The sequence below is a fragment of the Prosopis cineraria genome, unplaced genomic scaffold (assembly GCF_029017545.1).
Source record: "Prosopis cineraria cultivar Desert tree isolate PC_DT_omini unplaced genomic scaffold, ASM2901754v1 PC6, whole genome shotgun sequence".
In the NCBI taxonomy this organism is placed as follows: Eukaryota; Viridiplantae; Streptophyta; class Magnoliopsida; order Fabales; family Fabaceae; genus Prosopis; species Prosopis cineraria.
In genome coordinates, this window is record NW_026555337.1 from 3,287,028 (window position 1) to 3,299,354 (window position 12,327).

A 12,327-nucleotide genomic window follows, 5' to 3' on the forward strand; every position below is an offset into this window, starting at 1 on the left:
AGAATGAACTGGAGGAACAGTGTGATTGGTGAGAAAGGAGGAACATGCTTTTAACGTGCAGCCCCACTATGCTTTATAATGGGATGTGCAAATTGTGCACTTTAATGTGGTTCAATGACCTAATGCCCCATCAACCAACCAAGAAAGAGTCTGTGAAGCCGACTCATAACGTTAACACCAACCCCTTTTCTTTAACTTCTACTTTTTTTCACCACTTTAGTTATCACTTCTTCGTTCTCTTCTATGTATGCTTCTATTATTCGACTTATAGGATTAATCATCTTCCTCATCTTCTTAATTCTAATATAATTTTTCTAATTTTCATGCTTAACTCATCTAATTAGCTTGTCTCATCTTGTTGCATCTTACACACTCGAGTCCTTTGTCGTGCTTGGCATTTACTTGACACACGGAAAATAATAAATTATGAATCCCTTCACAAACGCTACAATTAATAGCTAATAGTTGATCCAGTTCAAGCAATAACATTTTTCAGATGCAACAAATCAATCAATCGATAATATTTTATGCCTGCCCACCTTACTATTATTGCCTCTAATTGCAACTTTTTCCCCTTAATCCTTTTTCAACCGAGTAGTCCTAGTTTTATTAGTTTTATTTTAATATAGATCTCATCGTGTCATAATCGATCGCCTTAAATTTAATTGAGTTGAAAATGTGTATCACGCACCCTTCTCTAAAAAAAAAAAAGAATAAAAAGTCTTCCATGCCCATTCCATCCAAAATAAGTGTCTAGTTTTTCCTAACTAATTGAAAATCATGAGAATATTAAATACAGACTGGTAAGAAGATGCGCCAAATGTTTCCATTGATTGGTAGATAAAAATGTTTTGTTGGCCCAAAAAAACGAAAAAGATAGATGACAATGTTATAAATATCAACATAACATTATATTTTTATATGATTATTTGATTAGATTAAATTCAAGTATTGTCAGTGCAATCAAAGATAACTTTTCTAAAAATATATTTTATATTCACACAATCTTAAATTCTGAGATCTGGTGTTTAAATGAGATAGCCTACTATGTGGGTGGAAAGTCACGTTAATTTATTGAGTTAAACATATCGAGTGAACAAAGACACTACCTCCGTTGAAAAACATGAAGGGGAAAAAAGGTGTGGCGAGAAATGAAGCGTGGAGTGAAAGCGCGTGAGAAATGGAGGGTAGGCTCGATATTCTTTTCTTTTTTTTTTAATTCCGTTAGTAAGACATGGTGACATACATACAAGTTTGGAAGCGCAAGGGAGATTTGGGGTGGCAGGCTGTTTCAGAGTTAGTAGCTGTTTGTTTATAAACTGAAGACGCCTCCTTTCCTATGGACTACGGACTCTCTCTCTCTCTCTCTCTCACAGACACACGACAAATAACAAACCCATTAACCCATTCTTACTCCCATTTCACTCACTTCCACGTATCTCTCTCTCTCTCTCTATATATATATATATATTTTATACATACACCACGCAACACACACATATGTGAACCCTCACTCTCTCCTTAAACCATCCTCTTCTGGTGTCCTCTATTTCTCAAAGTTCTCTTCTTCCATTCTTTTCCTCTTTTGGCCCCAGAAATGGACGTGGATGGCACAGACCAGCTTGTGGGGTCGACCACCTCTATTAACGTCGCCAAGGGCAAACGCACGAAACGCCACAGGCCCTTCTCCGCCAGCGTCACTCACTCCACCTCCTCCTCTGCTTCCGCCGATGATAACCTGTCCTTCAATTCCTCCGCCTCCGCCACTCTGGACGCCACAGAAGAAGAAGAAGAAGAAGACATGGCTAATTGCTTGATTCTCTTGGCTCAGAGCGGGGATGCTCCTCACAAGCAGCCTCCCACCACCAAGAATATCAGCGGCTTCTATGTTTACGAGTGCAGAACTTGTAACAAATCCTTCCCTTCCTTTCAAGCCCTGGGCGGACACAGGGCAAGCCACAAGAAGCCTAAGGTTGAGCCCCCACAAGCACCCGCCGCACAAGTTGCAGGTTTTGAGTTTGAAGAAGGAGGGGAAGATCAATTCAAAGGGAGCTCTCAGGTTTCTCTTCAACTAGCGACCAACAAGGCCAAGATTCACGAGTGTTCGATATGTGGGTCGGAGTTTACGTCCGGACAAGCATTGGGTGGCCACATGAGGAGGCACAGAGCACCGGCCAACACCGCAGCCGCGGGATTGAAGCAAAGGAATGTTCTGGAATTGGATCTTAATTTGCCAGCGCCGGAGGACGATCTCCGGGATTCCAAGTTCCAGTTCACGGCGGCGCAGAAGTCTCTGGTGCTGTCTGCTTCGGCTTTGGTGGACTGCCATTATTGAATATTAGCTTTTTTTCTTTTCACCCGGGTTGGGGGTGAGAGGTGTGGAGGTGAACGATCAATGTGAATTATATGAAATAGAGCGTTTGTTTTTAATTCAGAATTATTAATTAGCATCGACAATTATGTATTCTTTGGACGATTCATTCAGTTTATAATGAATAGATAACATAGTTTGTTGTCGGAGCCGGAATACTTTGAGTGAGTTAGATGGCTAGTGGTGTTGTTGGGTTGCCTTTGATTCACGAAAAGGGAGTGACAAGGGTCCTTTTCTTTTTTACGATGTCCTCAAAAAGTTACGATACTCTCCACTGGTAAACATTTTTTGAGGAGAAAGAGAGAAATTGTGTGTGAGTGTATTTAAAAAATAGAGGGGGATATGGCACGGCATATTCAGGCTATGGCGCGTGGACAGCCACAAGGACAACCAAAAGTGGTGGATTAGGTTCCCTTTGGGTGCTCGTCATTTTATTTGATATGTGTGTGTGTGTGTGTGTGTATAATAATGCTAAGAGTTCTATTTCTCTCGCTCTCAGTCTTTGTCGCCCACGCACTGTGTTTCATTTAATGACAAAGAGAGGATAAAACACAAGAAAACTGAATCCATAAATGCCAGAACCCCCGCCAACTCCAAATTCTGTGGTTGGTTATTTATTGCTGACATGTTCTCTCCTCCGGAGTGGATAATAGAAAGAGGACAAGGAGAAGTGAGATGGGATTAAACGGAGTGAGCGGGGGCATAATTGTGAAGGAGGAGTGGGAGTGAGAGTGAGAGTGAGAGTGAGGATGGCGTAGAATAAAAAAGGCTAAAAGGGAGTTAAGTGCACGTTGTGGAGAGTGGGTGCGGCAAGCGAAGCATGTGGACACATAGGCATTGCGTGAGGTGCAGGATTGCAAGAGGAACAACACACACACACACACACACTACCACGCATGTACTTTTGGAGAGCTTCCCTTCTTCTAGAGTGACCTCTCCCTTTACTCCTCATCCCTATTCTAATTCCAACAATCCTCAAACCCAACCTTACCCAAAAAGAGGGAGACCGAGTCATGGTAAAGAGGCTGTGACGTGCTTTCCAGACTGCACGGCTGTCAAGTGTGTGTAGCGTGGAGCAAGAGGTGGTTGATGTAATTAATGAACAAGCTTGAGAGCTACTGCTGCTAAACACGATGGACGAAACAACAATGGAGTTATGGTGAAGGGGGGAAGGGCAAGACAAGTGGCGATGGATGAGTTGGTTTCGTAGTGGGCCCATTGTCGTATTTGGTAAGCCCAGTCACGAGTCGGCATAGGCCGCCTTTTCTACATAAGAGATACAGCACCTTTGATTTTCTCGTTCGCTTGCTTCGACCGATTCGCCGGTGTTTGGTTGGGCTAATTTGGCCTGTTGCGGCACCGGACAAAAACAAGACGCAATTTACGGGGTCCACTTCATTCTTCCTCTGGCCTTCCTTTCCTTTCTATTATAACAACTTAACAAGCAGTGGTTCTCTTTTGTCCTTTCTTCCGCTCCAATTAGGCCGGCCAAAAATCTGTTTCGCACGTGTTCGGCTTCCTCGATTTCTTAACAGGCACGATAGATCCCTTCCTAACACTAATGCGGATATTTCACCACGTTACAAGAGTGGGCTAGATTGGACTTGTACAAAAGATCGGGCGCGATTGAATTTTGATTAAATTCAAGATCTAATCTCTTTAAAAAAAAAAAATTAAATAAGACAACTCATAATTCAATTTAATCTAGCTATAAAGATTAACAGAATCATACTTGATTTATATGATTAAAAAAATGGTCCCAATAATTCAGTTTTCACTTAACTGTTTTTTTCCCTATATGAGAGTTAACCATTCATTTTATTTTGATAAATTCAATTAAAATAATAAAAATACTTATACTCATAAAAAATTCATAACAATCTCTAACAATAGTAGAAAAAATATTTTTAATTACAATTCAAATGATTTAACTTCATAATTTCAACAACATCAACAACAACATGTAACAAACTCCATAAAAATGTCTAATATACATCACAACAATAATTTAACAATAAATTAAATTAAAATTATATTAAATATAAGGATAAAATGTGGATAAAAGAGATATTGCATTCACACTTCAAACTATTTAAATATATTTAAATTATATTAAAATTATTTAATAGAATTGGGCCAAGCCAAATGGTCTAAATGTTTAGTCTTAATCTTTTTGATCTCTTGAGTTCTTTAGACTAATTTTTTTTATGAATTGAACCGAATTGAATTTGTTCAAACAATTAAATTTTTACACAATCCTGTGCTAGATAATTCAATCCCCATTTTGCACTCTAGTTTATCCTGTTAAACATGATAATCCATATCTACGTTACCAAATTAAAAAAAAAGATTTAACGAGAAAGTCCTCAGAAAATGTTTTTTTTTTTGGGGGGGGGTTTCAAAAATTTCGCTTTGCATTGTGTCCAAGACTAGAGAGAGGGTTTGCGCCAAGTTGCCACGGCCAAAAAGTCCGTGAACACAATATCTGAAGTCCCCAGTTCGATACTGGGCAGCAAAATTCATTATCTGTATTTTGAACCTCTTTTTTTTTGGGGGGGGGGGGCCAGCAACAACAACGGTCTCTAAATAAATGATACTCCCTCCGGTCCCATTTATAAGTCCAATTTTAGAAGGTGTATTTGGTTCCATTTATAAGTCACGGTGCGTCTTTTTAGGTAATATTTGAGAGGTATTTCCAAAATTACCCTTCATGAGAGAGAAAAAGTAATAGGACATTACTTTTTAGATTTGTTATATAGGGGCATGTTTGGAATTTTACTTACTTTTATTCCTTGTACTTTTATTGTATTGGTATTGATGAGGTTGGTAGAAATGACTTATAAATAGGACCGGAGGGAGTATATATTTATAAGCTTTGCTCCAAGTTAGAAAATGAGCGATTGTGAGAGTTGAGGTGCTGTGAGATCCTCGTGCTGCTAAAATGTTGTATTAAAATACATTACGGCTCGTGAGTCCAGCACTTACCTCCTAACTAATGATCTTTTTCTTCTTTTTGAAATAGTCACCATATTGCGTAATTAACTTCTTGGCAAAGTTTGGAATAAATGGGGCCTGGGTCTGGTAAGCAGCCTAAAGAAACATGAACACAGTGACACGAGACAGGTAAAGCACCCACGCGTAGCCTTGCATTTGCATACACAGGTAAATTTTTTCTGCAGTCTCATCTTCGGATGTGTGAATGGATAATCGGAGTCAGGGATTGTGCACGATCTCCTGCACATTAATTGCTTCGTTAAAAAAAAAAAAAAAGAGGCATGGGTAAATTGGGAGAAAGATACAAAAAATAAATCAAATCTTTTGATAGGATATCTCTACACCTAAATGATGTGTCATTTATGATTTTACCATTGAAATTATTTGTTACACCCAATGAACAAGCCAATCAATACATATTTCAGTCTCTATGAAACCGTAATCAAAGATCACGATGTAATCTTTCACGATGAGCTCCTTGTTTCTTTTCATAGTGTCAAAAAGAGGGCGGGGCTTAAAGTTTTCTTTACTAATGAAGTTGAGTGTTTCTATTGAATTTGAAAAAACATTAACAAATATGCCATTTTAGTAAAAGGTTAGAATCTTAAAAGTATGTAGAAACTTAATATCAATACTATAATGAAAAGTATTATATTTATCAAACCTTTTAATTCACTTGTCTCACTTATCATGGATAAGACTTCTATGAGTAATAGCATCATTCTAATTGCTCAAATTGTCTACATCAAATATGACCTATTCATATTTTTAATGATACTGTTGAGATGGGGAGATGAAAGATTAACCTCTACTTTAAACTCTTTGTTGTTTATTATTCCAGCAAAGACAATATTTCTATCATACACCTATTCCTGCAAAGAAGGACATTATAAAAAGTTTATTTCATATCTCATGTGGTAGCACAAAAGAGTTTATGACGAAAGTGAAAGTTAAAATAGAAGTGGCTTCAAAAATTTATTTGGTATGTCTATAAAAGTGTAATATAAATTTTAATTAAAATATTTATTTATAATGTGAAATTATCAGTATAACCTAATCATAAAAACTATACCCACAACAAAAAACAACTTTGACCATAAAAAACATCCATTTGCCACCATAGAACCAACAATCGGCCACCATAAAGACACTAGCAATCCCGGGAAGAACCAAAAGCCACCATTTTTGTGCAAATATCAACCACCAATGATAACTAAAAAAAAAAAAAAATAGACACTATCAAAAAGAGGCAAGCTTTATGAGCGGGCACATGCATTTTGCCCAAAAAAGACAATCTTTGTTGGAAAATACAAAAAAACCAAAAAACAAAAAACAAAACAGCACAGTCAAACCCAAAACCTTTTCCGTCAATGCTGCTCTATTAAAACAAATCCAAAAGCTTCCATTTCTTCAAAGACAACAATGTTCCTATGGAAGTACTCTTCGAGAGGACAGAGATGGAGACAATGGATAATCAAGAAGCAGAAACACAATGAGAGATGATAGGGATCGATGATTGAGGACATTGAGGGATCAAGTCCTCCAAGAGGGAGGCCACGATCCAAGGCTTGAGGAGGGGAGACAAAGGATTGAGGAGTCGAGAGGGGACAATTTGAAGTCATAGAGTCAGTGGCAGCGGCAATGGCGAGGTCATGGCAGAGAAATCACTCACAAGCAACATGGTTATTATATTCTTGATGGAATTGAATAAAAAAAAATTACTCACAAGCAACACGATAAATTTTGATGGAATTAAATTCCTCTAAAAAATGAGATCTTGCACACCAAACAACTTAAAAAATGGGTTCCTCTTCTATTTTCACGTTCTCCCAAATCCATACTACCAAAAAAAAAAAATGTTAGATTGCTTGAGAATTTTAATCTATTTTTCTTGTGATCTGACACAGCCTTTAAAACTATTCACAACCTTTAAAATTAGAAGTTGTCTTCGAAAGAGCATCACTCATTTGAATATAATAAGGCTCAAATTTAATTCGGCAATATAGAATATCAGATATTATATAAAAAAGGAATGTATAATATAAAACATATAAAAATTATATCATATTATAAATAAAACATGAATATAAGAAGTCATTTTATTTTGGCGTAGTTTAAATTTTAAATGTTCTCGGTAAAAAGAAAATTAAATTTAAAGTTTCGAATCTTCCTACCACTACCCCCCAAACCTCCCCCTCTTTTCTGGAATAAAATTTCAAATCCTTCAAATTCCAAGACTTCAACTTCTGCGCTTTTTTAAAACATTCGGGCGCCCGCCTAAATCCTTCCCGCCAAATAGGAAAAGAGATTCGCAAAAAATGACAAATGAATCATAGCCGTCCGCTTCAAAAATCGAAAATCTAACCCTCCACGTCACCGATCCGAACTCAACCCACTCAACGAATCACTTCTCTCGGCCATCTCCCATAAATTCACATGACAATTCTGCTCCTTTCTTCAAATCGCACTCCTCTGTTTCTCGCGTTGATTGTCTAAAACAAAGAAAATCAGCTTTCTGAGAATGGCAAAGGCAGAGAAAAAGCCAGCAGAGAAGAAGCCAGCGGAGGAGAAGAAGACCGCTGACAAGTCTCCGGCGCCTGCGGAGAAGAAGCCTAGAGCAGAGAAGAAGATAGCGAAGGAAGGTGGTTCTGATAAGAAAAGGAAGAAGTCGAAGAAAAGCGTGGAGACTTACAAGATCTACATCTTCAAGGTATTGAAGCAGGTTCACCCTGATATAGGAATCTCGAGCAAGGCGATGGGGATAATGAACAGCTTCATCAACGATATATTTGAGAAGCTAGCTCAGGAATCTTCTCGTTTGGCGCGCTACAACAAGAAGCCGACCATCACCTCTAGGGAGATCCAAACCGCAGTGAGACTGGTTCTTCCAGGAGAGCTGGCAAAGCACGCTGTTTCTGAGGGTACAAAGGCTGTTACCAAGTTCACGAGTTCTTAGGTTTTTCTTTTTATGTATTTGCTTGTTAGGGTTTTGGTATTAGAAGTGCGAATCCGATGTTTCACGACACTTGTGAAGTGGGGACATGCTAGCCTTTGTAATTTTCTCTTTGTGATGCAAATGAAGCTCTAAATTGTCAGTTCCCTCATTTCAATATTGTCTGTTCTTGTTCTTGGTCATCTTCCTTTTTTGAGGAATCGGGTGATCAATTTCAACGAGCAAATAATGATTAGATTTTGGCGTTAGACTTGACATAGCAGGTAAAATACTTATCTCTGTTGAGGATCCACATAACACAGCCATCATTATAAATAATCCTGAACTTGAATTGCGTTCAAGGGGATGTTGGGTACATGCTAAGGTAACCTATCAGATGAATCTGGCTTTTAAGGCACCTGATTGTGGTTTCTTCCAACTGAAACTGGGATGAGTATTGAGTAATATCAACAGATGAAGCGAACAAAATTGTTATCGATTCATTTACGTTTGAAGGAGCTTGCGTAGAAGGCAGGCAATCTACCTCAAAAAATATGTTCACTGAAATAATTTCATTCTTCCACAATTTCTTAAAAAAATTGTGCTTCCCTCCTGTGGAAACTCGAGATTCTAGAAGCTGCAGCTAAAAGGAAAAGTGGAAAAGAGAATTCCACAAGGGTTTTGATGTAAAGAGTTACTCACATCCTTATCCTTAGCTACGATTTTATTTATGAATCCTAAAAAATAGTGCAAAAATTTTATATTTGTGACATAAGCCAAACATGCATTAAAGATTGGCACCTGCTACATTGCGTGTAAATGAATTGCAAGCAAAATATCCATATATCATTTTATGGTGCAATTTTACTCATAAAACCTAAAAAATAAGCAAAAATCCACAATATGAAACAGAGACATACTTTGTCAAGTATTAATTGACTATAAGTGTTAAGCTATTTAAAATTTTATTTAATCTAAAGTGTAAATGAGAAAATAAAAGTGTTCAATATCTTAACTAGCATAAACTTTAAGCACAATATTTATCCAAATTAAATAGATGGAAGAGAGTTTGAGATAACTTGAGTAGCAAGAGAAGGGCGTTGGGGTAGATTATTGAGGAGTTTTGAATGGAAATATTTTGATGTAACTATGATTTGTAACAAGATAGAATGCTGTAGGTAGGATTAATTTCTGTCAATTAGAACAAATCTGAATACATATTTTCACGTTTACACCTTAAGTTAAATAAAATATCAACATCTTTTACATCTACCTTTGTCACAAATTAGGAATTTTTTAACTTTTTTTAAGAATTGATGGGAAAAAAATGCACCATAATTTATTACTTTTTGAATATTTTTAACCCTAACTTCGCTAATGTTTATAGCCGGTCCCAAGCCCGGGTAAAGGAGCGTTGTGTTAGGCCATTAATAGCCAATGTAAAATTTTGTTGAATCTATCATGAACATGAACAATAGATGTTATAATGTTAATGCTAGGTCTTTGCCCGTAAGTAACGCGCTGCATGGCTCGAGTACAGTGATAAGTGAGTTAGAGCCGCTGCATTGGCGCCCGGATGTAGTGTTAAATGAGCAAGGGCTACCGCGTCATTCTAGACGCACACGGCTAAAGAAGTTAGTCCATAAGAGCAAAATTAAATTTGGTATTTGGAATGTTGGGACATTAAATTGTAAATCTGTAGAGGTTGTAGGGGTTATGATTCAAAGAAAAATCAATATCCTTTGCTTGCAAGAAACAAAATGGCATGGAGAAGAAGCTAAGGATATTCAAGAGTTTCAAACTTTGGTATATAGGAAAAGTAAGTGCACGCAATGGAATAGGCATCATTATAGATAAGGAGTGGAAGAAGAACGTTGTAGAAATTAGCAGAATTGGAGACAGAATTATTTCCTTAAAAATAATAATTGGACATGAGGCTGTTAATATTGTTAGTGCTTATACGCCGCAAGTCGGGACAGAAGCCAGTCTTAAGGAATTATTTTGGGAGGATCTGGAGGGGTTGATTCGACACATACCACAGAGTAAAAAGATTTTTATTGGAGGAGATTTTAATGGGCATGTCGGGAGGGAAGCTGGTCAGTATGCGAGGGTGCATGGTGGTTTTGGTTTTGGAGAGCTAAACAATGAAGGACAAACTCTTCTTGATTTCTCATTGGTGTATGATTTTAAGATTGCCAACACTTGTTTCAAGAAGAGAGATGAGCATCTCATCACTTACAAAAGAGGAGCCTCAAGGTCACAGATTGATTTTCTTTTGGTTAGGAACACAGATAGAAGACTTTGTAAAAATTGTAAGGTGATCCTCGGAGATGCCACTAGTACACAATATAAAATTTATGGGGTACTTTTTACATCGATTGGAAGGCAAACGGTGTAAAAAATAAAGGCGGTGGCATTTTTGTAATTATCTTGAATTATGTGACACTTTTTACACTGGGTGTCGAGGCACCCGGTGTAAAAAGATAACTTTTTACACCGGGTGCCTAGGAACCCGGTGTAAAAAGTATAGTTTTTACATCGGGTGGGGGCACTCGATGTAAAAAGGTCACTTTTTACACCGGGTGTTCAGGCACCCGGTGTAACAAGAATACTTTTTACACCGGGTGCCTGGACACCCGGTGTAAAAAGTGTTTTTTAAATTTATTTTTTCCTCCCTTCATTGATCAGTTCCCTCTCCTCCTTCTCATGCCCTCCCTCTCGTCTCCCCTTCGTCCGCCCACTCCCCCTCCCCCTTGTCTTTTCCCTCGCCGGCCCCCCTTTCCCCCGTCCGCCCAGCCTTCCCACTTGTCCGCCGAGCCCCCTCCCTCTCCTCCCCTTGCCGCCCACTCCCCCTCCCCCTCGGTCCGCCCAGCCCCCTCCCCCTGTCCTGCCGCTCCCCCTCTTCCCCTCGCCTCCCACCCCTCTCCCCCTCCCCCTCTTCCCCTCGCCGCCCCCTTCCCCTCCCCCTCTTCCCCTCGCCGCCCCCTTCCCCTCCCCCTAGGTCCGCCCAACCCCCTCCCCCTCCCCCTCGTCCCGCCACCCCCTCCCTCTCCCAGTCCCCCTTCCTCGGCCGTCCATCCCCTCCCCCTTGTCCCGCCGCCCATCCCCCTCCCACTCCCCCTTCCTCGGCCTTTCCCCTCCCGTTCGTCCCGCCACCCACTCCCCTCCCCCTTTCCCCTTGCCCACCCTTTCACTCCCCCGCCCCCTGCCCCTCTCCCTCCCTCTTGCCCCCCTCTACCACTCCTTCTCCCTCACTCTCCGTGTTGAGCCGTTGTTGCTGCAACTGCCGCCACCCAGGTATGTGTTGAATATAAATTTTTAAATTTTATAATGTTTAAATTTAGTTTTTAATGATATTGATTGTTGTTGGGAGTGCTGTTAGTGGCTTCATAAAGCCTCAGGTTGTTGCATGTGATCATTTATTTGGTTTAAAATTGTTAATTTTCTCGTGTAAAATTTTCTAAAACTTTTGAGAAGTCCAATTTTTAGGGGAGACTCTGTCAAAATTTTTTTTAATTTATTCTTTCCTCTAATTTTTTTAAATTTAGTTTTTAATGATATTGATTGTTGCTGGGATTGCTTTTAGTGGCTTCATAAGGCCTCAGGTTGTTGTATGTGATCATTTATTTAGTTTAAAATTGTCAATTTTCTCTTGCAAATTTTTTTAAAAGTCTTGGGAGATCTAATTTTTAGAGGAGATTCTACCGAAATTTTTTCAAATCTTAATTTAATTAGGAACTTAGTTTCTTAAAATAGTTTGAAGATAATAACATTAGTTATATTCTTTAGGAGGTGACATATGGATCGTAGTTGGATGAATGTTAGACGAACGAGTGACGAGTATGGTAATGGGGTGAAAGAATTTTTGGAATTTGCTAAGAAAAATGCTGTTGACAATAGTGAAAGGTTCTATTGTCCTTGTGTTAATTGTTTAAATGAGAGGAGACTAGGTGTTGTCGAAATAAGAGAGCACTTAGTTTGTGATGGGATTTGCAAAAATTATACAATATGGATTTGGCATGGTGAACGA

General features: G+C 38.8%; 2 protein-coding genes and 1 long non-coding RNA gene across 3 annotated transcripts; 2 read left to right on the forward strand and 1 right to left on the reverse strand.

Moving 5' to 3' along the window:
- The first annotated feature begins 1,381 nt into the window (after nt 1-1,381).
- LOC129313806 (zinc finger protein ZAT5) lies at nt 1,382-2,527 on the forward strand. Its single transcript, XM_054957213.1, has one exon. The coding sequence runs from the start codon at nt 1,598-1,600 to the stop codon at nt 2,333-2,335; it is 738 nt and encodes a 245-aa protein (XP_054813188.1). The 5' UTR covers nt 1,382-1,597; the 3' UTR covers nt 2,336-2,527.
- A 2,520-nt stretch (nt 2,528-5,047) lies between these two features.
- On the reverse strand, nt 5,048-7,529 carry LOC129312883 (uncharacterized). The gene is made up of 2 exons (XR_008593751.1): nt 6,172-7,529; nt 5,048-5,605 (listed from the first exon to the last, which is right to left on the reverse strand). It is a non-coding gene; the product is annotated as an uncharacterized LOC129312883 (long non-coding RNA).
- Nucleotides 7,530-7,836: 307 nt separating this feature from the next.
- On the forward strand, nt 7,837-8,469 carry LOC129312882 (probable histone H2B.3). The gene has a single exon (XM_054955662.1). It carries the CDS (start codon nt 7,887-7,889, stop codon nt 8,319-8,321), a length of 435 nt encoding a protein of 144 aa, XP_054811637.1. The 5' UTR covers nt 7,837-7,886; the 3' UTR covers nt 8,322-8,469.
- Nucleotides 8,470-12,327: the final 3,858 nt, after the last annotated feature.

Excerpts from the sequence above, each read along its gene's own strand:
- LOC129313806 (XM_054957213.1), top strand. The coding sequence starts at position 1,598 with ATGGACGTGGATGGCACAGACCAGCTTGTGGGGTCGACCACCTCTATT.
- LOC129312882 (XM_054955662.1), top strand. The coding sequence starts at position 7,887 with ATGGCAAAGGCAGAGAAAAAGCCAGCAGAGAAGAAGCCAGCGGAGGAG.